This window comes from Oncorhynchus nerka, linkage group LG18, assembly GCF_034236695.1.
Source record: "Oncorhynchus nerka isolate Pitt River linkage group LG18, Oner_Uvic_2.0, whole genome shotgun sequence".
NCBI lineage: Eukaryota > Metazoa > Chordata > Actinopteri > Salmoniformes > Salmonidae > Oncorhynchus > Oncorhynchus nerka.
The window spans coordinates 84,771,736-84,799,388 of NC_088413.1; the positions used below are offsets into that span (position 1 = coordinate 84,771,736).

The following is a 27,653-nucleotide window of genomic DNA, read 5'->3' on the forward strand; positions in this document are numbered from 1 at the left end:
AGGTACAGTAGAACCCCTCTACCAGTTTAAACAGAGGTACAGTAGAACCCCCTCTACCAGTTTAAACAGAGGTACAGTAGAACCCCCTCTACCAGTTTACACAGAGATGCAGTAGAACCCCCTCCACCAGTTTACACAGAGGTACAGTAGAACCCCCTCTACAAGTTTAAACAGAGAGACAGTAGAACCCCCTCTACCAGTTTAAACAGAGGTACAGTAGAACCCCCTCTACCAGTTTAAACAGAGGTACAGTAGAACCCCCTCTACCAGTTTAAACAGAGGTACAGTAGAACCCCCTCTACCAGTTTAAACAGAGGTACAGTAGAACCCCCTCTACCAGTTTAAACAGAGATACAGTAGAACCCCCTCTACCAGTTTAAACAGAGGTACAGTAGAACCCCCTCTACCAATGCATGCTTGTCCCAACTCACGTTTTGACAACTGAATGGGAACTGCCTGCCCACCCATTTGATCAATGCCAAATACATTTGATTGACAACTAAAATATACAGTAATTGTGGAGTCGTTCAAGTTCAGAATAGTTAGCTAATGTCCACCTACAGTATTGTGACGACCCTGGGTGTCACGTTCTGACCTTAGTTCCTTTGTTTTGTCTTTTCTTTTAGTATGGTCAGAGCGTGAGTTGGGTGGGTTGTCTATGTTAGTTTTTCTATGATTTGCTATTTCTGTGTTTGGCCTGGTATGGTTCTCAATCAGAGGCAGCTGTCAATCGTTGTACCTGATTGAGAACCATATTTAGGTTGCCTGTTTTCCATTGTGTTTTGTGGGTGGTTGTTTTCTGTCTTTGTGTATCTACAACAGACAGAACTGTTCCGGTTGTTTCTTTGTTGTTTTGTTATTCAGTGTTCAGTTTACTTTATTAAAAAGATGAACACGTACCACGCTGCGCATTGGTCCTCACCTTCTTCCCACGACAGCCGTTACACTGGGTTTATAAGCTCGGATATCGACTCTGCCGCTTGAGCATGCTTTTAGGCCACAGTTGATAACGCGCTGGACTTCGGGCTAGATTGGTCGATGCTCCCTGCCTGTTTTCATTACAGTATGTAGGTGCTGTATATAGCGTTTTAACATATTAAAACAAAAGAGATCAATATAGATTTATCCAGCCTTTGCTGCTATGCTGTAGGTTGTTGTAACATTTCAACTTAAAACACGTTTTTCCTTATTTTGCACTGCAACGTTGCTGAATGGTGCACTCCAAATGTATTGTAGTTGAGTTGCCAGCTGAGGCTACTGCTCAAATGTGGCTGTAATAGTCCTACGTGTTTCTGCTATGTTGTGTTTTGTTGGTTTAGTTTTTTTGGGTTATTCATTGTCAAACTTTACAAACTCAAGGCAGACTGCGGCATGTGTCTGTACCTTGTCCATCCGGTGCGCACTGTAAACAGGTCTCGCGAAGGCAGTGCAAGTTGAATTCAAATCAAATCAAAATCTATTGGTCACTTACATATATTTATCAGATGTTTTTGCGGGTGGAGCGAAATGCTTGTGTTCCCAACTCCAACAGTGCAGTAGTATCTAACAATTCAGAACAGTAAACAAATCTATAAGAAAAATAATGGAATTAAGAAATATATAAATATTAGATTGAGCAATGTCGGAGTGGTATTGACTAAGATACAGTAGAATAGAATACAGTATATACATATGAAGACGGCTATTTAACAGTCTGATGGCCTTGAGATAGAAGCTGTTTTTAGTCTCTCGGTCCCAGCTTTGATGCACCTGAACTGACCTCGCCTTCTGGATGGTAGTGGGGTGAACAGGCAGTGGCTCGGGTGGTTGTTGTCCTTGATTATCTTGTTGGCCTTCCTGTGACATCGGGTGCTGTAGGTGTCCTGGAGGGCAGGTAGTTTGACCCCAGTGATGTGTTGTGCAGACCTCACTACCCTCTGGAGAGCCCTGAGGTTGCGGGCGGAGCAGTTGCCGTACCAGGTGGTGATACAGCCAGACACGATGCTCTCCCTTGTGCATCTGTTAAAGTTTGTGAGGGTTTTAGATGACAAGCAAATTTCTTCAGCCTCCTGAGATTTAAGAGGTGCAGTTTCACCTTCACCACACTCTCTGTGTGGGTGGACCATTTCAGATCGTCAGTGATGTGCACGCCAAGGAACTTGAAGCTTTCCACCTTCTCCACTGCGGTCCCGTCGATATACGTAAGTATTCAGACTCTTTGATATGAGACTCAAAATTGAGCTCCGGTGCATCGTGTTTTCATTGATCATCCTTTAGATGTTTCTACAACTTGATTGGAGTCCACCTGTGGTAAATTCTATTGTTTGGACATGATTTGGAAAGGCACACACCTGTCTATATAAGGTCCCAAAGTTGAGAGTGCATGTCAGAGCAAAAAGCAAGCCATGAGGTCGAAGCATTGAAGCATTGAAGGTCCCCAAGAACACAGTGGCCTCAATCATTCTTAAATATAAGACGTTTGGAACCACCAAGACTCTTCCTAGAGCTGGCCTTCCGGCCAAATTGAGCAATTGGGGGAGAAGGGCCTTGGTCAGGGAGGTGACCAAGAACCCGATGGCCACTCTGACAGAGTTCCAGAGTTCCTCTGTAGAGGTTGGAGAACCTTCCAGAAGGACAACCATCTCTGCAGCACTCCACCAATCAGGCCTTTATTGTAGAGTGGCCAGACGGAAGCGACTCCTCAGTAAACGTCACGACAGCCCGCTTGGAGTTTGCCAAAAGGCACCTAAAGGACTCACAGACCATGAGAAACAAGATGAAACCAAGATTGAACTCTTTGGCCTGAATGCCAAGCGCACATCTGGTGGAAACCTGGCACCTGTGGGGATGTTTTTCAGTGGCAGGGACTGGGAGACTAGTCAGGATTGAAGGAAAGATGAACGGAGCAAAGTACAGTGAGATCCTTGATGAAAAACTGATCCAGATCACTCAGGACCTCAGACTGGGGCGAAGGTCCACCTACCAACAGGAGAACAACCTTAAGCACACAGCCAAGTCAATGCAGGAGTGATTTTGGGACAAGTCTCTGAATGTCCTTGAGTGGCCCAGCCAGAGCCCGAACTTGAACCCGATCGATCATCTCTGGAGAGACCTGACCATAGCTATATAGCGGTACCCTATTCCCTATGTAGTGTACACCTTTAGACCCTGAGGGCCTCTGTGTCTGCTCCCTGCCCTGAGGGCCTCTGTGTCTGCTCCCTGCCCTGAGGGCCTCTATGTCTGCTCCCTGCCCTGAGGGCCTCTATGTCTGCTCCCTGCTCTGATGGCCTCTGTGTCTGCTCCCTGCCATGAGGGCCTCTGTGTCTGCTCCCTGCCCTGAGGGCCTCTGTGTCTGCTCCCTGCCCTGAGGGCCTCTGTGTCTGCTCCCAGCCCTGAGGGCCTCTGTGTCTGCTCTCTGCCCTGAGGGCCTCTGTGTCTGCTCCCAGCCCTGAGGGCCTCTGTGTCTGCTCCCTGCCCTGAGGGCCTCTGTGTCTGCTCCCTGCCCTGAGGGCCTCTATGTCTGCTCCCTGCCCTGAGGGCCTCTGTGTCTGCTAGCTGCCCTGAGGGCCTCTGTCTGCTCCCTGCCCTGAGGGCCTCTATGTCTGCTCCCTGCCCTGAGGCCCTCTGTGTCTGCTCCCTGCCCTGAGGGCCTCTGTGTCTGCTCCCTGCTCCGAGGGCCCTTGTGTCTGCTTGCTGCCCTGAGGGCCTCTGCTCGCTGCCCTGAGGGCCTCTATGTCTGCTCCCTGCTCTGAGGGCCCTTGTGTCTGCTTGCTGCCCTGAGGGCCTCTATGTCTGCTCCCTGCTCTGAGGGCCCTTGTGTCTGCTCGCTGCCCTGAGGGCCTCTATGTCTACTCCCTGCTCTGAGGGCCCCTGTCTGAAGCTGCCCTGAGGGCCCCTGTGTTTGATACCTGCCCTGAGGGCCACCGTGTCTGCTAGCTGCCATGAATGCCTCTGTCAGTCCAGCCTCTTTTCAATAAGCTTTGGCATACATTGTCTAATTGTTTTGATTAATCCAATCAACCTCTCTCTCTCTTCAATTCCTCCCTCTCTCTTCCTCCCTCTATCTCCTCCCCTCTTTCCCTCTATACCTATCCCCCCCCCTCTGCTCTCTCCCTCTCTTCTCTCCCTCACCCTCCCTCTCCTCTCTCCCACCAGTCCATTCCTCCATGCCAGGGTGAGAGAGGTTTTGTCAGACTGTGCCCTGCCCATCTCGGTTTTGACATTCTCCTTCATCGGATCCTACCTGTTCAACGACATTGACCGTCAGTACCTCCCTCCTCTCCTCCTTCTCTACTCCTCCTCTTCTGTCTCCTTCTTCTTCATCTCCTCCTCTTCTGTCTCCTTCTTCTTCATCGGATCCTACCTGTTCAACGACATCGACCGTCAGTACCTCCCTCCTCTCCTCCTTCTCTACTCCTCCTCTTCTGTCTCCTTCTTCTTCATCGGATCCCACCTGTTCAACGACATCGACCGTCAGTACCTCCCTCCTCTCCTCCTTCTCTACTCCTCCTCTTCTGTCTCCTTCTTCTTCATTGGATCCCACCTGTTCAATGACATCAAGCATCAGCACCCCTCTCCTCCTATCCTTCAGCACCCCTCTCCTCCTTTCCTTTTCCCTTCTCAGTACCCTCTCCTCCTCTCCTTCAGCACCCCTACTCTCTTCTCCTTCTCCCCTCTCAGTACCCTATCCTCCTCTCCTTCCATCCTTTAGTACCCCTCTCCTCCACTCCATCTATACTTCAGTACCCTCCTCCTCTTTCTCGACACCTCTCCTCTCCTTCTTCTTCATTGGATCCTACCTGTTCAACGACATCAAGCTTCTCCTCCTGCCCTTCCGTCCTTCTATCCTCTATACCCTCTCCGCCTGTCCTTCTGTCCCTCTCCTCATCTCCTTCAGTACCTGACTCCTTCTCCCTGTCCACCTGATATACTCTCCTCTGTTTCTTACTTTCTGCTCTCAAACACAAACGACTCTAGTCCTCAACCCTCGTCCTCAACACTCATCCTCAACCCAAGTCTTCAACTCTAGTCCTGGTGTTCAACCCTAGTCTTCAACCCTAGTCCTCAACTCTAGTCCTCAACACTCATTTTCAACCCTAGTCCTCAGTCCTCGCCCCCTATCCTCGTCCTCAAACCTAATCTTCAACCCTAATCCTCAAATCTAGTCCTCAACACTCATTTTCAACCCTAATTTTCAACCCTAGTTTTCAACCCTAGTCCTCAACCCTCGTCCTCAACCCTCGTCCTCAACACTCATCCTCAACCCTAGTCTTCAACACTCATCTTCAACCCTAGTCCTCCACCCTCGTCCTCAACACTCATCCTCAACCCTCGTCCTCAACACTCATCCTCAACCCTAGTCTTCAACACTCATCTTCAACCCTAGTCCTCAACCCTCGTCCTCAACACTCATCTTCAACCCTGGTCTTCAATCCTAGTCCTCAACCCTCGACCTCACACTCGTCCTGAAAACTCATCCTCAACCCTAGTCTTCAACCCTAGTCTTCAACCCTAGTCTTCAACCCTAGTCCTCAACTCTAGTCTTCAACCCTAGTCCTCATCCCTAGTCTTCAACATTAGTCTTCAACCCCCGTCCTCAACCCCGTCCTCAACCCCGTCCTCAACCCTAGTCCTCAACCCTAGTCTTCAACCCTCATCCCCTATCCTCGTCCTCAACACTCATCCTCAACCTCGCCCTCAACCCTCATCCTCAACCCTTGTCCTCAACACTCATCCTCCATCCTAGTCTTCCATCCCAGACTTCAACCCGAGTCCTCAACACTCATCCTCAACCCTAGTTTTCAACCTTCATCCTCACACTCATCCTCAACCCTAGTCTTCAACCCTAGTCCTCAACCCTAGTCTTCAACCCTAGTCCTCAACCCTAGTCTTCAAGCCTAGTCATCAACCCTCGTCCTCAACACTCATCCTCCACCCTAGCCTTCAACCCTAGACTTCAACCCTAGTCCTCAAGCCTAGTCCTCAAACCCAGTCTTAAACCCTAGTCCTCAACCCTAGTCTTCAACCCTAGTCCTCAACCCTAGTCCTCAACCCTAGTCCTCAACCCTAGTCTTGAAACCTAGTATCAACCCTAAACTTCAACCATAGTCCTCAACCATAGTCCTCAACCCTAGTCCCCATTCCTAGTCCTCAACCTTAATCCTCAACCCTAGTCTTCAACCCTAAACTTCAACCCTAGTCCTCAAGCCTAATCCTCAATCCTAGTCCCCCTTCCTAGTCCTCAACCCTAATCCTCAAACCTAGTCATCAACCCTAATCCTCAAATCAAATATAATCAAATCAAATCAAATGTATTTATACATCCCTTCGTACATCAGCTGATATCTCAAAGTGCTGCACAGAAACCCAGCCTAAAACCCCAAACAGAAGGAATGCAGGTGTAAAAGCACGGTGGCTAGGAAAAACTCCCTAGAAAGGCCAAAACCTAGGAAGAAACCTAGAGAGGAACCAGGCTATGTGGGGTGGCCAGTCCTCTTCTGGCTGTGCCGGGTAGAGATTATAACAGAACATGGCCAAGATGTTCAAATGTTCATAAATGACCAGCATGGTCGAATAATAATAAGGCAGAACAGTTGAAACTGGAGCAGCAGCACAGTCAGTTGGACTGGGGACAGCAAGGAGTCATCATGTCAGGTAGTCCTGGGGCACGGTCCTAGGGCTCAGGTCCTCCGAGAGAGAGAAAGAAAGAGAGAATTAGAGAGAGCATATGTGGGGTGGCCAGTCCTCTTCTGGCTGTGCCGGGTGGAGATTATAACAGAACATGGCCAAGATGTTCAAATGTTCATAAATGACCAGCATGGTCGAATAATAGTAAGGCAGAACAGTTGAAACTGGAGCAGCAGCATGGCCAGGTGGACTGGGGACAGCAAGGAGTCATCATGTCAGGTAGTCCTGGGGCATGGTCCTAGGGCTCAGGTCCTCCGAGAGAGAGAAAGAAAGAGAGAAGGAGAGAATTAGAGAACCCACACTTAGATTCACACAGGACACCGAATAGGACAGGAGAAGTACTCCAGATATAACAAACTGACCCTAGCCCCCCGACACATAAACTACTGCAGCATAAATACTGGAGGCTGAGACAGGAGGGGTCAGGAGACACTGTGGCCCCATCCGAGGACACCCCGGACAGGGCCAAACAGGAAGGATATAACCCCACCCACTTTGCCAAAGCACAGCCCCCACACCACTAGAGGGATATCTTCTACCACCAACTTACCATCCTGAGACAAGGCTGAGTATAGCCCACAAAGATCTCCGCCACGGCACAACCCAAGGGGGGGGCGCCAACCCAAACAGGATGACCACAACAGAATCAACCCACTCAGGTGACGCACCCCCTCCAGGGACGGCATGAGAGAGCCCCAGTAAGCCAGTGACTCAGCCCCTGTAATAGGGTTAGAGGCAGAGAATCCCAGTGGAAAGAGGGGAACCGGCCAGGCAGAGACAGCAAGGGCGGTTCGTTGCTCCAGAGCCTTTCCGTTCACCTTCCCACTCCTGGGCCAGACTACACTCAATCATATTACCCACTGAAGAGATGAGTCTTCAGTAAAGACTTAAAGGTTGAGACCGAGTTTGCGTCTCTGACATGGGTAGGCAGACCGTTCCATAAAAATGGAGCCCTATAGGAGAAAGCTCTGCCTCCAGCTGTTTGCTTAGAAATTCTAGGGACAATTAGGAGGCCTGCGTCTTGTGACCGTAGCGTACTCAAGCCTAGTTTTCAACACTAGTCCCCCTTTCTAGTCCTCAACCCTAGTCTTCAACCCTATTCCCACTTCCTAGTCCTCAACCCTAATCCTACTCCTCAACCCTAATCCTCAACCCTAGTCATCAGCCCTATTCTTCAACCTAGTCCTCAACACTCATCCTCAACCCTAGTCCTCAACCCTCGTCCTCAACACTCATCTTCAACCCTAGTCTTCAACCCTAGTCTTCAAACCTAGTCTTCAACCCTAGTCCTCAACCCTAGTCCTCAACCCTAGTCCTCAACCCTAGTCCTCAACCCTAGTCCTCAACACTAGTCCTCAACACTAGTCTCCAGCCTAGTCCTCCACCCTAGTCCTCAACACTAGTCCTCAACCCTAGTCCTCAACTCTAGTCCTCATCTCTAGTCCTCAACACTAGTCCTCATCTCTAGTCCTCATCTCTAGTCCTCAACCCTAGTCCTCAACACTAGTCCTCAACCCTAGTCCTCAACACTAGTCTCTAGCCTAGTCCTCAACACTAGTCCTCAACCCTAGTCCTCAACCCTAGTCCTCAACACTAGTCTGCAGCCTAGTCCTCATCTCTAGTCCTCAACCCTAGTCCTCAACACTAGTCTGCAGCCTAGTCCTCATCTCTAGTCCTCAACCCTAGTCCTCAACCCTAGTCCTCAACACTAGTCTGCAGCCTAGTCCTCATCACTAGTCCTCAACCCTAGTCTTGTTTCTACAGTTCCAGTATTTAACTTCCATAACGGTCCGATGTTCAGCGTTGCTCCAGTTGGGAAGTTGTCAGTCATGAACGTTTTGTCGGCCATGGTTCTGGGCTTCCTCCTGGCTCTCCTCATCTTCATCGACCAGAACATCGTGGTCTCTCTCACCAACGCTCCCGAGAACAGGTAAAGATGTGCCGACGGCAATGCGCTATATCTGTGTGTGTATGTGTGTGTGTGTATATGTCAACTGTGTGTGTGTGTATATATCAACTGTGTGTGTGTGTGTATATATCAACTGTGTGTGTGTGTGTGTATATATATATCAACTGTGTGTGTGTGTATATATCAACTGTGTGTGTGTGTGTGTGTATATATATATCAACTGTGTGTGTGTGTGTTTATCAACTGTGTGTGTGTGTATATATCAACTGTGTGTGTGTGTGTGTATATAGCAACTGTGTGTGTGTGTGTGTGTATATATCAACTGTGTGTGTATATATCAACTGTGTGTGTGTGTGTGTATATAGCAACTGTGTGTGTGTGTGTGTGTATATATCAACTGTGTGTGTATATATCAACTGTGTGTGTGTGTGTGTATATAGCAAGTGTGTGTGTGTGTGTGTGTGTGTGTATATATCAACTGTGTGTGTATATATCAACTGTGTGTGTGTGTGTGTGTATAGCAACTGTGTGTGTGTGTGTGTGTATATATCAACTGTGTGTGTATATATCAACTGTGTGTGTGTGTGTGTGTATATCAAGTGTGTGTGTGTGTGTGTGTATATCAAGTGTGTGTGTGTGTGTGTATCAACTGTGTGTGTGTGTTGTGTGTGTGTATCAACTGTGTGTGTTGTGTATGTGTGTGTGTATCAACTGTGTGTGTATCACCTGTGTGTGTGTATCAACTGTGTGTGTGTGTGTGTGTGTGTGTGTGTGTGTGTGTGTGTGTGTGTGTGTGTGTATCAACTGTGTGTGTGTGTATCAACTGTGTGTGTGTGTCAGGCTGCTGAAGGGAACAGCGTACCACTGGGACCTGATGCTCTCTGGGCTCATCAACATCCTGATGTCTCTCCTGGGGTTACCATGGATACACGCAGCATTCCCCCACTCCACCCTGCATGTCAGACAGCTGGCCTTCGTAGAGCAGCGGGTGGAGGGAGGACATCTATATGAGACGTGAGTTACCTGCCCCTTAGAGACGACCTGCCCTTAGAGACTACCTGCCCCTTTGAGACGACCTGCCCCTTAGAGACGACCTGCCCCTTAGAGACTACCTGCCCTTAGAGACGACCTGCCCTTAGAGACTACCTGCCCCTTTGAGACGACCTGCCCCTTAGAGACGACCTGCCCCTTAGAGAGACCTGCCCCTTAGAGACTACCTGCCCCTTAGACGACCTGCCCTTAGAGACTACCTGCCCCTTAGAGACTACCTGCCCCTTAGAGACGACCTGCCCCTTAGAGACGACCTGCCCCTTAGAGACGACCTGCCCCTTAGAGACTACCTGCCCTTAGAGACTACCTGCCCTTAGAGACAACCTGCCCTTAGAGACAACCTGCCCTTAGAGACAACCTGCCCCTTAGAGACTACCTGCCCCTTAGAGACGACCTGCCCTTAGAGACTACCTGCCCTTAGAGACGACCTGCCCCTTAGAGACGACCTGCCCCTTAGAGACGACCTGCCCCTTAGAGACGACCTGCCCCTTAGAGACTACCTGCCCCTTAGAGACTACCTGCCCCTTAGAGACGACCTGCCCCTTAGAGACAACCTGCCCTTAGAGACAACCTGCCCCTTAGAGACTACCTGCCCTTAGAGACGACCTGCCCCTTAGAGACGACCTGCCCCTTAGAGACGACCTGCCCCTTAGAGACTACCTGCCCCTTAGAGACGACCTGCCCTTAGAGAATACCTGCCCCTTAGAGACTACCTGCCCTTAGAGACGACTTGCCCTTAGAGACTACCTGCCCCTTAGAGACGACCTGCCCCTTAGAGACGACCTGCCCTTAGAGACTACCTGCCCCTTTGAGACGACCTGCCCCTTAGAGACGACCTGCCCCTTAGAGACTACCTGCCCTTAGAGACTACCTGCCCTTAGAGTCTACCTGCCCCTTAGAGACTACCTGCCCCTTAGAGACCACCTGCCCTTAGAGACGACCTGCCCCTTAGAGACAACCTGCCCCTTAAAGACGACCTGCCCCTTAGAGACGACCTGCCCCTTAGAGACGACCTGTCCTTAGAGACGACCAGCCCCTTAGCGACGACCAGCCCCTTAGAGACGACCTGCCCCTCATGGGTGGACCCTCATGTCGCATCAGTACAAACCCCTTTTACTGGGAGGGGCCTATCAACCCGCTTCAGACCAGGAACCATTGTTGACCCCACTGGCCAGAATAAGTCCATTTTGAACTGCAGGGTCAGGATATGGCCCCAATCAGCCTGCTATCTTGAGCCATATCATATACAAAAGTATGTGGACACCCCTTCAATTTTGTGGATTCAGCGATTTCAGCCACACCGTGTATACAGGTGTATAAAATCGAGCACAGAGCCATGCAATCTCCATAGACAATCACTGGCAGTAGAATGGGCCTTACTGAAGAGCTCAGTGTCTTTCAACGTGGCATCGTCATAGGATGCCACCTTTCCAACAAGTCAAATTTCTGCCCTGCTAGAGCTGCCCCGGTCAACTGTAAGTGCTGTTGTTGTGAAGTGGAAATGTCTAGGAGCAACAACGGCTCAGTCGCGAAATGGTAGGCCGCACAAGCTCACAGAATGGGATAGCCGAGTGATGAAGCACATTGGGCTGTTTTTCATGGTTCGGGCCTCTTAGTTCCAGTGAAGGAAAATGTTAACATTACAGCATACAATGACATTCTAGACTATTCTGTGCTTCCAACTTTGTGGCAACAGTTTGGGGAAGGCCCTTTCCTGTTTCAGCATGACAATGTTCCCGTGGACAAGTGAGGTCCATACAGACATGGTTTGTCGACATTGGTGTGGAAGAACTTGACTGGCCTACACAGAGCTCAACGCCATTGAACACCTTTGGGGTGAATTGGAACGCTGACTGCGAGCCAGGCCTAATCGCCCAACAACAGCGCCCTACATCACTAATGCTCTTGTGGCTGAATGGAAGCAAGTCCCTGCAGCAATGTTCCAACATCTAGTGGAAAGCCTTCCCAGAAGAGTAGAGGCTGTTATACCAGCAATGTTCCAACATCTAGTGGAAAGCCTTCCCAGAAGAGTGGAGGCTGTTATAGCAGCAATGTTCCAACATCTGGTGGAAAGCCTTCCCAGAAGAGTGGATGCTGTTATAGCAGCAATGTTCCAACATCTAGTGGAAAGCTTTCCCAGAAGAGTGGAGGCTGTTATAGCAGCAATGTTCCAACATCTAGTGGAAAGCCTTCCCAGAAGAGAGGAGGCTGTTATAGCAGCAATGTTACAACATCTAGTGGAAAGCCTTCCCAGAAGAGAGGAGGCTGTTATAGCAGCAGTGTTCCAACATCTAGTGGAAAGCCAAACTTTTGGTAATGTAGTGTATTCTAAAGTTTGAATGCTTTTTGCTCCAGAATAGGGGTGGCAGGTAGCCTAGTGGTTAGAGTGTGTTGGGCCAGTAACCGAAAGGTTGCTAGATCGGATCCCCAAGCTGACGAGGTACAAATCTGCCTGAACAAGTGTAAGGGTTTTCTGGTGAAAGAGAGGCGGACCAAAATGCAGCGTGGTGGTTATTCATGTTCTTTAATTTATAAAGAAACTACACATGAGATAACTAACAAAAACAACAAACGTGAGAAAACCTAAAACAGTCCTATCTGGTGCAAACACAGAGACAGGAACAATCACCCACAAACACACAGTGAAACCCAGGCTACCTAAGTATGATTCTCAATCAGAGACAACTAATGACACCTGCCTCTGATTGAGAACCATACTAGGCCGAAACATAGAAATACCCAAAACCTAGAAAAACAAACATAGACTGCCCACCCAACTCACGCCCTGACCATACTAAATAAATACAAAACAAAGGAAATAAAGGTCAGAACGTGACAACAAGGCAGTTAACCCACTGTTCCTAGGCTGTCATTGTAAATAAGAATTTGTTCTTGACTGACTTGCCCAGTTAAATAAAGGTAAAATAAAAAAATACAACAGGACAATGAAGTCCATATCCACATACCTCATCTTGACGACAGAAAATAGACCTACTCATTCAACAACGGACCAAGATGTCATCTACAATGCCTTCTGAAAGTATTCACCCCCCTTGGCATTTTTCCTATTTTGTTGCCTTACAACCTGGAATTAAAATAGCTTTTTGGGGGGGTTTGTATCATTTGATTTACACAACATGCCTACCACTTTGAAGATGCAAAATATTTTTTATTGTGAAACAAACAAAAAATAAGACAACAAAACAGAAAACTTGAACGTGCATAACTATTCACCCCCCAAAGTCAATACTTTGTAAAGCCACCTTCTGCAGCAATTACAGCTGCACGTCTCTTGGGGTATGTCTCTATAAGCTTGGCACATCTAGCCACTGGGATTTTTGTCCATTCTTCAAGGCAAAACTGCTCCAGCTCCTTCATGTTGGATGGGTTCCACTGGTGTACAGCAATCTTTAAGTCATACAACAGATTCTCAATTGGATTGAGGTCTGGCCTTTGCATAGGCCATTCCAAGACATGTAAATGTTTCCTCTTAAACCACTCGAGTGTTGCTTTAACAGTATGCTTAGTGTCATTGTCCAGCTGGAAGGTGAACCTCCGTCCCAGTCTCAAATCTCTGGAAGGCTGAAACATGTTTCCCTCAAGAATGTCCCTGTATTTAGCGCCATCCATCATTCCTTCATTTCTGACCAGTTTCCCAGTCCCTGCCGATGAAAAATATTCTGATGCTACCACCACCATGCTTCACTGTGGGGATGGTGTTCTCCGGGTGATGTGAGGTGTTGGGTTTGTGCCAGACATAGCGTTTTACTTGATTGCCAATAAGCTCAATTTTAATCTCATCTGACCAGAGTACCTTCTTCCATATGTTTGGGGAGTCTCCCACATGCTTTTTGGCGAACAATAAACATGTTTGCTTATTTTTTAATTTAAGCAAAGGCTTTTTTCTGGCCACTCTTCCGTAAAGCCCAGCTCTGTGGAGTGTATGGCTTAAAGAGGTCCTATGGACAAATACTCCAATCTCAGCTGTAGGGCTTTGCAGCTCCTTCAGGGTTATCGTTGGTCTCTTTGCTGCCTCTCTGATTAATGCCCTCCTTGCCTGGTCCGTGAGTTGTGGTGGGCGGCCCTCTCTTGGCTGGTTTGTTGTGGTGCCATACTCTTTCCATTTTTTAATAATGGATTTAATGTTCAAAGTTTGGGATATTTTTTTTATAACGCAACCCTGGTCTGTACTTCTCCACAACTTTGTGACCTGTTTGGAAAGCTCCTTGGTCTTCATGGTGTCGCTTGCTTGGTGGTACCCCTTGCTTAGTGGTGTTGCAGACTCTGGGGCCTTTCAGAACAGGTGTATATGTACTGAGATCATGTGACAGATCATTTGACACTTAGATTGCTCACAGGTGGTCTTTATTTAACTAAATATGTGACTTCTGACGGTAATTAGTTGCACCAGATCTTATTTAGGGGCTTCATCGCAAAGGGGGTGAATACATATACACGCACCACTTTTTCATTTATGTTTTTTTTTATTTTTTGAAACAAGTTATTTTGTGTATGTCCATTACATGAAATCCAAATCATAATCTATTTAAATTACAGGTTGTAATGAAACAAAATAGGAAAAACAATAGGAGTGAATAGGGGTGAATACTTTTGCAAGGCATCATAAAACACCTTTCCTAACAGCACTCATAAAATATGTGGTTAGTGTAAAGTATATTGTGTAATATTATTTAGTGTAAAGTACCCCTGTAATATAGAGTCAATATAATATTCTTATTGCAAGACTGTCAAGGCATAGCCTACAAACTACAGACTTAATTTCATTCAATATTGGACAGCCTCTGTGAGTGGATGGTCCATGAAGAACATGCTATGGACACTTATGGACAAATCACTAATTTCTCCAATTGGCACAAACCCTGATGATCACCCATAGAGTCAATAAAAGAAATGAGGAGACTATATGAATGTTTTGGCCTTCAAGACTGTCTGGGAGGTACCCAAGGATTTACAGAGTCAGTAAAATAACTGAATCTAGATGAGACAATGCTTACAAGCCCCTAACCAACAATGCAGTTTAAAACCTGTAACAAGTATAAAGAGCAGAGTCAATGTACCCCCTGGAAACTATATACAGGGAGGTACTGGTACAGAGTCAGTAAAACTAGCGAGACTGTAATGTATAGTATATAGAGTCAATGGAGACTATATACTGGGAGGTACTGGTACAGAGTCAGTAAAATAACAATAGACTGTAGAGTCGGTATACCCCTGTATATAGAGTCAATGTGGAGACTATATACTGGGAGGTACTGGTACAGAGTCAGTAAAATAACAATAGTGAGACTGTACCGGTATACCCCTGTATATAGAGTCAATGTGGAGACTATATACTGGGAGGTACTGGTACAGAGTCAGTAAAATAACAATAGTGAGACTGTACCGGTATACCCCTGTATATAGAGTCAATGTGAGTACTGGTACAGAGTCACTAATATACAGGGAGGTACTGTACAGAGTCAGTAAAATAACAGGATGTGAGACTGTATAACAATAGCGAGACTGTACCCCTGTATATAGAGTCAATGTGGAAACTATATACAGGGAGGTACTGGTACAGAGTCAGTAAAATAACAATAGCGAGACTGTACAGGTATACCCCTGTATATAGAGTCAATGTGGAGACTATATACAGGGAGGTACTGGTACAGAGTCAGTAAAATAACAATAGTGAGACTGTACCGGTACCCCCTGTATATAGAGTCAATGTGGAAACTATATACAGGGAGGTACTGGTACAGAGTCAGTAAAATAACAATAGCGAGACTGTACCGGTACACCCTGTATATAGAGTCAATGTGCAGGGGCACCAGTTAGTCATTGTATTTGAGGTAATATGTACATGTAGATAGAGTTATTAAAGTGATTATGCATAGATAAAAACAAAGAGTAGCAGTGGCGTAAAAGGGGGGGTGTAATGCAAATAGTCTGAGTAGCCATTTTGATTAGATGTTAAGGAGTCTTATGGCTTTGAGGTAGAAGCTGTTTAGAAGCCTCTTGGAACTAGACTTGGCACTCCAGTACTGCTTTCCGTGCGGTAGCAAAGAGCACAGTCTATGACTAGGGTGGTTAGAGTCTTTGACCATTTTTAGGGCCTTCCTCTGACACCGCCTGGTATTGAGGTCCTGGATTCCAGGAAGCTAGGCCCCAGTGATGTATTGGGCCGTACGCACTACCCTCTGTAGTGCCTTGCGATCGGAGGCTGAGCAGTTGCCATACCAGGCAGTGATGCAACCAGTCAGGATGCTATCGATGGTGAAGCTGTAGAACCTTTTGAGGATCTGAGGACCCATGGCAAATCTTTTCAGTCTCCTGAGGGGGAATAGGCATTGTCATGCCTTCTTCACAATTTTCTTGGTGTGCTTGGACCATATTAATTTGTTGGTGATGTGGACACCAAGGAACTTGAAGCTCTCAACCTGCTCCACTCCATCAATGAGAATGAGGTCGTGCTCAGTCCTCCTTTTCCTGTAGTCCACAATCATCTCCTTTGTCTTGATCACGTTAAGGGAGAGGTTGTTGTCCTAGAACCACACAGCCAGGTCTCTGACATCATCCCTATGCGCTGTATTTTCATTGTCTGTGATTAAGGCCTACCACTGTTGTGTCATCGGCAAACTTAATGATGGTGTTGGAGTCGTACCTGGCGGTGCAGTCATTAGTGAACAGGGAGTAGAAGAAGGGACTGAGCACACACCCCTGAGGGGCCCCCTTGTTGAGGATCAGCGTGGCAGATGTGTTGTTACCTACCCTTACCACCTGGGAGCGGCCCGTCATGAAGTCCAGAATCCAGTTGCAGAGGGAGGTGTTTAGTCCCAGGGTCCTTAGCTTATTGATGAGCTTTGGGGGCACTATGGTGTTGAACGCTAAGCATTAGTCAATGAATAGCATTCTCACATAGGTGTTCCTTTTGTCCAGGTGAGAAAGGGCAGTGTGTAGTGCAATAGAGATTGCATTATCTGTGGATCTGTTGGGGCAGTACGCAAATTGGAGTGGGTCTAGGGTTTCTGGGATAATGGTGTTGATGTGAACCATGACCAGCATTTCAAAGCACGTCATGGCTACAGATGTGAGTGATACGAGTCATTTAGGCAGGTTACCTTAATGTTCTTGAGCACATCAACTTTTCAGAGGAGACTGTGTGAATCAGGCCTCCTTGGTCGAATTGCTGCAAAGAAATCACTACTAAAGGACACCAATAACAAGAAGAGACTTGCTTGGGCCAAGAAACAAGAGCAATGGATATTAGTCCGGTGGAAAAGTGTCCTTTGGTCTGGAGTCCAAATGGGAGATTTTCTGTTCCAACCGCCGTGTTTTTGTGAGACTCAAAGTAGGTGAACGGATGATCTCCGCATGTCTGGTTCCCACTGTGAAGCGCGGAGGAGGAATTGTGATGTTGTGGGGGTACTTTGCTGGTGACACAGTCTGTGATTTATTTAGAATTCAAGGCACACTAAACCAGCATGGCTACCACAGCAGTCAGCAGCGATACGCCATCACATCTGCTTTGCGCTTAGTGGGACTATCATTTGTTTTTCAACAGGACAATGACCCAACACACCTCCAGGGTAAGGGCTATTTGACCAAGAAGGAGAGTGATGGAATACCTCTACACAATTTACATGGTTTGGGATTAATTGGACCACAAAGTGAAGGAAAATCAGCCAACAAGTGCTCAGCATAAGGGGGAACTCCTTCAAGACTGTTGGAAAAGCATTCCAGGTGAAGCTGGTTGAGAGAATGCCAAGAGTGTACAAAGCTGTCATCAAGGCAAAGGGTGGCTACTTTAAAGAATCTAAAATATGAAGTATATTTTGATTTGTTTAACATTTTTTTCGTAACTACATCACCATATGTGATTTCATAGTTTGGATGTCTTCACTATTATTCTACAATGTGGAGGAAAAGAGGTGTGTCACTGTAGGTGGAGGTAAAGAGGTAAGGGACTGTAGGTGGAGGTAAAGAGGTATGGAACTGTAGGTGGAGTGAAAGAGGTATGTGACTGTAGGTGGAGGTAAAGAGGTATGTGACTGTAGGTGGAGGTAAAGAGGTATGTGACTGTAGGTGGAGGTAAAGAGGTATGTGACTGTAGGTATAGAGGTATGGGACTGTAGGTGGAGGTAAAGAGGTATGGGACTGTAGGTGGAGGTAAAGAGGTATGGGACTGTAGGTGGAGGTAAAGAGGTATGGAACTGTAGGTGGAGGTATAGAGGTATGAGACTGTAGGTGGAGGTAAAGAGGTATGGGACTGTAGGTGGAGGTATAGAGGTATGGGACTGTAGGTGGAGGTATAGAGGTATGGGACTGTAGGTGGAGTGAAAGAGGTATGTGACTGTAGGTGGAGGTAAAGAGGTATGGAACTGTAGGTGGAGGTATAGAGGTATGAGACTGTAGGTGGAGGTAAAGAGGTATGGGACTGTAGGTGGAGGTATAGAGGTATGGGACTGTAGGTGGAGGTAAAGAGGTATGGGACTGTAGGTGGAGGTATAGAGGTATGTGACTGTAGGTGGAGGTAAAGAGGTATGGAACTGTAGGTGGAGGTATAGAGGTATGGGACTGTAGGTGGAGGTAAAGAGGTATGGGACTGTAGGTGGAGGTAAAGAGGTATGGAACTGTAGGTGGAGGTATAGAGGTATGGAACTGTAGGTGGAGGTATAGAGGTATGAGACTCCAGGTGGAGGTAAAGAGGTTTGGGACTGTAGGTGGAGGTAAGTGACTGTAGGTGGAGGTATAGAGGTATGGAACTGTAGGTGGAGGTATAGAGGTATGAGACTCCAGGTGGAGGTAAAGAGGTATGGGACTGTAGGTGGAGGTAAGTGACTGTAGGTGGAGGTATAGAGGCATGTGACTGTAGGTGGAGGTAGAGAGGTATGGGACTGTAGGTGGAGGTAAAGAGGTATGGGACTGTAGGTGGAGGTATATAGGTATGGGACTGTAGGTGGAGGTAAAGAGGTATGGAACTGTAGGTGGAGGTATAGAGGTATGTGACTGTAGGTGGAGGTATATAGGTATGTGACTGTAGGTGGAGGTATAGAGGTATGTGACTGTAGGTGGAGGTATAGAGGTATGGGACTGCAGGTGGAGGTAAAGAGCTATGGGACTGTAGGTGGAGGTATAGAGGTATGTGACTGTAGGTGGAGGTATAGAGGTATGAGACTCCAGGTGGAGGTAAAGAGGTTTGGGACTGTAGGTGGAGGTAAGTGACTGTAGGTGGAGGTATAGAGGTATGGAACTGTAGGTGGAGGTATAGAGGTATGAGACTCCAGGTGGAGGTAAAGAGGTATGGGACTGTAGGTGGAGGTAAGTGACTGTAGGTGGAGGTATAGAGGCATGTGACTGTAGGTGGAGGTAGAGAGGTATGGGACTGTAGGTGGAGGTAAAGAGGTATGGGACTGTAGGTGGAGGTATATAGGTATGGGACTGTAGGTGGAGATAAAGAGGTATGGAACTGTAGGTGGAGGTATAGAGGTATGTGACTGTAGGTGGAGGTATATAGGTATGTGACTGTAGGTGGAGGTATAGAGGTATGTGACTGTAGGTGGAGGTATAGAGGTATGGGACAGCAGGTGGAGGTAAAGAGCTATGGGACTGTAGGTGGAGGTATAGAGGTATGTGACTGTAGGTGGAGGTAAAGAGGTATGGGACTGTAGGTGGAGGTATATAGGTATGGGACTGTAGGTGGAGGTAAAGACGTATGTGACTGTAGATGGAGGTAAGTGGCTGTAGGTGGAGGTAAAGAGGTATGTGACTGTAGGTGGAGGTATAGAGGTATGTGACTGTAGGTGGAGGTAAAGAGGTATGTGACTGTAGGTGGAGGTAAAGAGGTATGTGACTGTAGGTGGAGGTATAGAGGTATGTGACTGTAGGTGGAGGTATAGAGGTATGTGACTGTAGGTGGAGGTATAGAGGTATGGAACTGTAGGTGGAGGTAAAGAGGTATGGAACTGTAGGTGGAGGTATAGAGGTATGGAACTGTAGGTGGAGGTAAAGAGGTATGGAACTGTAGGTGGAGGTATAGAGGTATGGGACTGTAGGTGGAGGTAAAGAGGTATGTGACTGTAGGTGGAGGTATAGAGGTATGGAACTGTAGGTGGAGGTAAAGAGGTATGGAACTGTAGGTGGAGGTATAGAGGTATGGAACTGTAGGTGGAGGTAAAGAGGTATGGAACTGTAGGTACGGGTAAGGATGACAGAGGCAGAGAATATCACCGTTTACTGGGAATTTATTTCCTTACACGGTAATGTGGGAAAAAGGGTCTGGACAGAACCAAATCAAAGAAAGTAAAAGTTTTAGTCCCCTCTCCTACCTTACCTGCCTACCTACTACTTACCTAACCTACCCTCTCCTACCTTACCTGCCTACCCACTACTGACCTAACCTACCCTCTCCTACCTTACCTGCCTACCCACTACTACCTAACCTATCCTCTCCTACCTTACCTACCCACTACTTACCTAACCTATCCCCTCCTACCTTACCTGCCTACCCACTACTTACCTAACCTACCCTCTCCTACCTTACCTGCCTACCCACTACTGACCTAACCTACCCTCTCCTACCTTACCTACCTACTACTTACCTAACCTACCCTCTCCTACCTAACCTACCCACTACTTACCTAACCTACCCTCTCCTACCGTACCTGCCTACCCACTACTTACCTAACCTACCCTCTCCTACCTTACCTGCCTACCCACTACTGACCTAACCTACCCTCTCCTACCGTACCTGCCTACCAACTACTGACCTAACCTCTCCTACCTTACCTACCCACTACTTACCTAACCTACCCTCTCCTACCTTACCTGCCTACCCACTAGTTACCTAACCTACCCTCTCCTACCTTACCTGCCTACCCACTACTTACCTAACCTACCCTCTCCTACCTTACCTGCCTACCCACTACTTACCTACCCTACCCTCTCCTACCTTACCTGCCTACACACTACTTACCTAACCTACCCTCTCCTACCTTACCTGCCTACTCACTACTTACCTAACTAGCACCACCTGGCCCCTTAACCAAAATACAGGGGGTGGTCCTCCCAGGTCTTACCTAGTGTGTATAGATAGTAAATACTACAGGCTATGTATGCCCGCAGGCCTCTTGCCTAAGCACTCCCAAGGTGCCTTCCCCTTCCCCCCCTGGGAACATAGACAGTAAATACTACAGGTATATTTATGCCCGCAGGCCTCTTGCCTAAGCACTCCCAAGGTGCCTTCCCCTTCCCCCCTGGGAACATAGACAGTAAATACTACAGGTATATTTATACCCGCAGGCCTCTTGCCTAAGCACTCCCAAGGTGCCTTTCCCTTCCCCCCCTGGGAACATAGACAGTAAATACTACAGGTATATTTATGCCCGCAGGCCTCTTGCCTAAGCACTCCCAAGGTGCCTTCCCTTCCCCCTGGGAACATAGACAGTAAATACTACAGGTATATTTATGCCCGCAGGCCTCTTGCCTAAGCACTCCCAAGGTGCCTTTCCCTTCCCCCCCTGGGAACATAGACAGTAAATACTACAGGTATATTTATGCCCGCAGGCCTCTTGCCTAAGCACTCCCAAGGTGCCTTCCCCTTCCCCCCCTGGGAACATAGACAGTAAATACTACAGGTATATTTATGCCCGCAGGCCTCTTGCCTAAGCACTCCCAAGGTGCCTTTCCCCCTGGGAACATAGACAGTAAATACTACAGGTATATTTATGCCCGCAGGCCTCTTGCCTAAGCACTCCCAAGGTGCCTTTCCCCCTGGGAACATAGACAGTAAATACTACAGGTATATTTATGCCCGCAGGCCTCTTGCCTAAGCACTCCCAAGGTGCCTTTCCCTTCCCCCCCTGGGTACATAGACAGTAAATACTACAGGTATATTTATGCCCGCAGGCCTCTTGCCTAAGCACTCCCAAGGTGCCTTTCCCCCTGGGAACATAGACAGTAAATACTACAGGTATATTTATGCCCGCAGGCCTCTTGCCTAAGCACTCCCAAGGTGCCTTTCCCTTCCCCCCCTGGGAACATAGACAGTAAATACTACAGGTATATTTATGCCCGCAGGCCTCTTGCCTAAGCACTCCCAAGGTGCCTTTCCCTTCCCCCCCTGGGAACATAGACAGTAAATACTACAGGTATATTTATGCCCGCAGGCCTCTTGCCTAAGCACTCCCAAGGTGCCTTTCCCTTCCCCCCCTGGGAACATAGACAGTAAATACTACAGGTATATTTATGCCCGCAGGCCTCTTGCCTAAGCACTCCCAAGGTGCCTTTCCCTTCCCCCCCTGGGAACATAGACAGTAAATACTACAGGTATATTATGCCCGCAGGCCTCTTGCCTAAGCACTCCCAAGGTGCCTTTCCCTTCCCCCCCTGGGAACATAGACAGTAAATACTACAGGTATATTTATGCCCGCAGGCCTCTTGCCTAAGCACTCCCAAGGTGCCTTCCCCTTCCCCCCCTGGGAACAAAAAACGAACAATTACTAACGTAAAGTGAACCATTTCAATAATCACAAACACAGTCCTTTTGACGTACGTCTGCAGGACCGGCTACTAAATACTTTACAACAACGAAACAGAGGACACACCAAGTAGCTCTCTCTCGCCTAACAAAGGAACACTGGCTTTTATCATGCTGCAGGAGTCTGTAATTGAAGACAGCTGTATCCCCTGAGACCATAGACCGTCCTCTGTCATAGACTGTCCTCTGTCATAGACCAGACTGTCATAGACTGTCCTCTGTCATAGACCGTCCTCTGTCATAGACCGTCCTCTGTCATAGACCATCCTCTGTCATAGACCGTCCTCTGTCATACACCGTCCTCTGTCATAGACCGTCCTCTGTCATAGACCGTCCTCTGTCATAGACCATCCTCTGTCATAGACCGTCCTCTGTCATAGACCGTCCTCTGTCATACACCGTCCTCTGTCATAGACCGTCCTCTGTCATAGACCGTCCTCTGTCATAGACCGTCCTCTGTCATAGACCATCCTCTGTCATAGACCGTCCTCTGTCATATAATGTCCTCTGTCATAGACTGTCCTCTGTCATAGACTGTCCTCTGTCATAGACCATCCTCTGTCATAGACCGTCCTCTGTCATAGACCGTCCTCTGTCATAGACCATCCTCTGTCATAGACCATCCTCTGTCATAGACCGTCCTCTGTCATAGACCGTCCTCTGTCATAGACCGTCCTCTGTATAGAGACTGTAGGTGGAGGTAGATAGACTAGTGTCCTGTGGGTTATAACATGCTCTAAGAGGTTATAGATAGACTAGTGTCCTGTGGGTTATAACATGCTCTAAGAGGTTATAGATGGACTAGTGTCCTGTGGGTTATAACATGCTCTGAGAGGTTATAGATAGACTAGTGTCCTTAATCAGAAGTAACTGTTGACTTATTTTGTGTGTGTGTGTGTGTGTGTGTGTGTGTGTGTGTGTGTGTGTGTGTGTGTGTGTGTGTGTGTGTGTGTGTGTGTGTGTGTGTGTGTGTGTGTTTCCAGTATTGTCAGTGTAAAGGAGACCAGGCTAACATCTCTAGTGGCCAACATCTTCATCGGTATGTCAGTGTTTCTGCTACCGGTTCCTCTCCAGTGGATCCCCAAACCTGTCCTCTACGGACTCTTTCTTTACATCGCCCTTACATCTATAGACGGGAACCAGATGTGTGACCGCATGGCCCTGCTCCTTAAAGAACAGGTTAGTGACCGCATGGCCCTGCTTCTTAAAGAACAGGTTAGTGACCGCATGGCCCTGCTCCTTAAAGAACAGGTTAGTGACCCCAATGCCCTGCTCCTTAAAGAACAGGTTAGTGACCGCATGGCCCTGCTCCTTAAAGAACAGGTTAGTGACCGCATGGCCCTGCTCCTTAAAGAACAGGTTAGTGACCACATGGCCATGCTCCTTAAAGAACAGGTTAGTGACCACAATGCCCTGCTTCTTAAAGAACAGGTTAGTGACCCCAATGCCCTGCTCCTTAAAGAACAGGTTAGTGACCACAATGCCCTGCTTCTTAAAGAACAAGTTAGTGACCACAATTCCCTGCTTCTTAAAGAACAGGTTAGTGACCACAATGCCCTGCTTCTTAAAGAACAGGTTAGTGACCCCAATGCCCTGCTTCTTAAAGAACAGGTTAGTGACCACAATGCCCTGCTTCTTAAAGAACAGGTTAGTGACCCCAATGCCCTGCTTCTTAAAGAACAGGTTAGTGATCACAATGCCCTGCTTCTTAAAGAACAGGTTAATGACCACAATGCCCTGCTTCTTAAAGAACAGGTTAGTGACCCCAATGCCCTGCAGGTGTGAACAGGTGATTTTGGGCAGTGCCACACATTCGCCACAGGGCTTTTGGTGGGTTACTGTAATGGCCTCAGGGCTTTTGGTGGGTTACTGTAATGGCCTCAGGGCTTTTGGTGGGTTACTGTAATGGCCTCAGGGCTTTTGGTGGGTTACTGTAATGGCCTCAGGGCTTTTAGTGGGTTACTGTAATGGCCTCAGGGCTTTTGGTGGGTTACTGTAATGGCCACAGGGCTTTTGGTGGGTTACTGTAATGGCCTCAGGGCTTTTGGTAGGTTACTGTAATGGCCTCAGGGCTTTTGGTGGGTTACTGTAATGGCCTCAGGGCTTTTGGTGGGTTACTGTAATGGCCTCAGGGCTTTTGGTGGGTTACTGTAATGGCCTCAGGGCTTTTGGTGGGTTACTGTAATGGCCTCAGGGCTTTTGGTGGGTTACTGTAATGGCCTCAGAGCTTTTGGTGGGTTACTGTAATGGCCACAGGGCTTTTGGTGGGTTACTGTAATGGCCACAGGGCTTTTGGTGGGTTACTGTAATGGCCACAGGGCTTTTGGTGGGTTACTGTAATGGCCTCAGGGCTTTTGGTGGGTTACTGTAATGGCCTCAGGGCTTTTGGTGGGTTACTGTAATGGCCTCAGGGCTTTTGGTGGGTTACTGTAATGGCCACAGGGCTTTTGGTGGGTTACTGTAATGGCCACAGGGCTTTTGGTGGGTTACTGTAATGGCCACAGGGCTTTTTGGTGGGTTACTGTAATGGCCACAGGGCTTTTTGGTGGGTTACTGTAATGGCCACAGGGCTTTTTGGTGGGTTACTGTAATGGCCACAGGGCTTTGCAGATCAAAACAACGGTAGGATCCTGTAGTTTAAACCTGCACATCTTTTGGAGACCACCGACCAACAGATGACACTGTTAAATCAGTAAAGAAGTTAATTGTTATCTCTCTTCTCCATCTCTCTCCCTCTCTGCTCCCCCTCTCTCTCTATCTCTCTCTCTCTGTCTCTCTCTCTCTCTCCCTTCTCCCTCTCTCTCTATCTCTCTCTCCCTCTGCTCTCTCTCTCTCTGCTCCTTCTCTCTCTCTCTCTGCTCCCTCTCTCTCTCTCTCTCTCTCTCGCTCTCTCTCTTCTCCATCTCTCTCCCTCTCTGCTCCCTCTCTCTCGCTCTCTCTCTTCTCCATCTCTCTCCCTCTCTGCTCCCCCTCTCTCTCTCTATCTCTCTCTCACTTTCTCTCTCTCTCTCTCTCTCTCCCTTCTCCCTCTCTCTCTCTCTCTCTCTCTCTCTGCTCCCTCTCTCTCTCTCTGCTCCCTCTCTCTCTCTCCCTCTCTCTGCTCTCTCTCTCTCTCGCTCTCTCTCTCTCTCTCTCGCTCTCTCTCTCTCTCTCTCTCTCTCTTCTCTCTCTCTCTGCTCTCTCTCTCTCTCTCTGCTCTCTCTCTCTCTCTCTTCTCTCTCTCTCTCTGCTCTCTCTCTAGGGTCTCTCTCTGCTCTCTCTCTCTCTCTCTCTCTCTCTGCTCCCTCTCTCTCTCTTCTCCCTCTCCTATCTCTAGACGTCCTACCCCCCCGCCCACTACATCCGTAAGGTTCCCCAGAGGAAGATCCACTATTTCACGTTTCTCCAGATGATGCAGCTACTGGTCCTGTGTGGCTTTGGCATGTCCCCTCTACCCTACATGAAGATGGCATTCCCTCTCTTTATGGTACTGCTTATACCTATCAGGTACAACACAGTGTATAATATGTTCCTCCATCATGTACAGTAGACTACAGACAGACAATATGTTCCTCCAATACATGATCTGCTGACACCACAATACGGGTTGTACAGGCCCTTAGCTCGAGACCTCCAATGCGCCTCCACGGCCCAGTGTATCCGGTGCCTCGGCCTCCTGCATGTCTCCCCAGCCTGGTTTGTCCGGAGCTGCCAGAGTCGCCCTCCTGTCCTGGAGCTGCCAGAGTCGCCCTCCTGTCCGGAGCTGCCCGAGTCGCCCTCCTGTCCGGAGCTGCCCGAGTCGCCCTCCTGTCCGGAGCTGCCCGAGTCGCCCTCCTGTCCGGAGCTGCCCGAGTCGCCCTCCTGTCCGGAGCTGCCCGAGTCGCCCTCCTGTCCGGAGCTGCCAGAGTCGCCCTCTCCCATCCCGCACCAGAGCCGCCACCGCGGATAGATGCCCACCCAGACCCTCCCATATAGGGTTAGGTTTTGCGGCCGGGGGTCCGCACCTTTGGGGGCGGGTACTGTCTCGCCCTGACCTTAGAGATCCTTTTTATGTCTCTATTTTGTTTTGGTCAGGGCGTGAGTTGGGGTGGGCATTCTATGTTTTGTGTTCTATATTTTCTATTTCTTTGTGGTTGGCCGGGAATGGTTCTCTGTCTTTCGTTGTCTCTGATTGGGAACCATCCTTAGGTACCCTTTTCCCACCTGTGTTTGTGGGAGGTTGTCTCTGTTTAGAGCACTTTGCTTTTGAGCTTCACGGTTTGTTTTTGTAGTGTTTAGTTTGGCATCATTTTGATTCAAATAAAGAAAATGTACACCCACCACGCTGCTCCTTGGTCCTCTCCTTCCAACAGCCGTGACATGTGTTGGTCTGTTACATCTCTTGATCCTAGGTCCTGGCAGAGTTGTGCAGACTCAGGACAACTGAGCTTTGGAGGAATACGCAGATTTAAAGAGGAGTCCGTAATTTGCTTTCTAATGATCATGATCTTTTCCTCAAAGAAGTTCATGAATTTAATACTGCTGAAGTGAAAGCCAACCTCTCTTGGAGAATGCTGCTTTTTCGTTAGCTTTGCGACAGTATCAAAAATACATTTTGGATTGTTCTTATTCTCCTCAATTAAGTTGCAAAAATAGGATGATCGAGCAGCAGTGAGGGCTCTTTGATACTGCACAGTACTGTCTTTCCAAGCTAGTCAGAAGACTTCCAGTTTGGTGTAGCAGCAGTGAGGGCTCTTTGATACGGCACGGTACTGTCTTCCAGTTTGGTGGAGCAGCAGTGAGGGCTCTTTGATACTGCACAGTACTGTCTTTCCAAGCTAGTCAGAAGACTTCCAGTTTGGTGTAGCAGCAGTGAGGGCTCTTTGATACGGCACGGTACTGTCTTCCAGTTTGGTGGAGCAGCAGTGAGGGCTCTTTGATACTGCATGGTACTGTCTTTCCAAGCTAGTCGGAAGACTTCCAGTTTGGTGGAGCAGCAGTGAGGGCTCTTCGATACTGCACGGTACTGTCTTTCCAAGCTAGTCAGAAGACTTCCAGTTTGGTGGAGCAGCAGGGAGGGCTCTTCGATACTGCACAGTACTGTCTTTCCAAGCTAGTCAGAAGACTTCCAGTTTGGTGTAGCAGCAGTGAGGGCTCTTCAATACTGCATGGTACTGTCTTTCCAAGCTAGTCAGAAGACTTCCAGTTTGGTGGAGCAGCAGTGAGGGCTCTTCGATACTGCACGGTAATTTCTTTCCAAGCTAGTCAGAAGACTTCCAGTTTGGTGGAGCAGCAGTGAGAGCTCTTCAGTACTGAACGGTAATGTCTTTCCAAGCTAGTCAGAAGACTTCCAGTTTGGTGGAGCAGCAGTGAGGGCTCTTCGATACTGCACGGTACTGTCTTTCCAAGCTAGTCGGAAGACTTCCAGTTTGGTGTGGCGCCATTTCCATTCCCATTTTCAGGAAGCTTGCTTTAGAGCTCGGGTATTATCTATGTACCAGGGAGCTAGTTTCTTATGACAAATGTTTTTAG

The 27,653-nt window shown here is 48.1% G+C and overlaps 1 protein-coding gene across 1 annotated transcript; it reads left to right on the forward strand.

Annotated features, from left to right (window-relative positions):
• Positions 1 to 1,939: 1,939 nt before the first annotated feature.
• LOC115122497 (solute carrier family 4 member 11-like) lies at positions 1,940 to 26,462 on the forward strand. The gene is made up of 6 exons (XM_065004470.1): positions 1,940 to 4,241; positions 8,431 to 8,596; positions 9,416 to 9,589; positions 23,147 to 23,342; positions 25,480 to 25,649; positions 25,758 to 26,462. The coding sequence occupies exons 2-6, from the start codon at positions 8,460 to 8,462 to the stop codon at positions 26,089 to 26,091; spliced, it is 1,011 nt and encodes a 336-aa protein (XP_064860542.1). The 5' UTR covers positions 1,940 to 4,241; positions 8,431 to 8,459; the 3' UTR covers positions 26,092 to 26,462.
• Positions 26,463 to 27,653: the final 1,191 nt, after the last annotated feature.

Excerpts from the sequence above, each read along its gene's own strand:
- LOC115122497 (XM_065004470.1), top strand. The coding sequence starts at position 8,460 with ATGTTCAGCGTTGCTCCAGTTGGGAAGTTGTCAGTCATGAACGTTTTG. Across the intron at positions 8,597-9,415 it reads ACCAACGCTCCCGAGAACAG|GCTGCTGAAGGGAACAGCGT; the intron begins GTAAAGATGTGC and ends TGTGTGTGTCAG. Across the intron at positions 25,650-25,757 it reads GTACTGCTTATACCTATCAG|GCCCTTAGCTCGAGACCTCC; the intron begins GTACAACACAGT and ends CGGGTTGTACAG.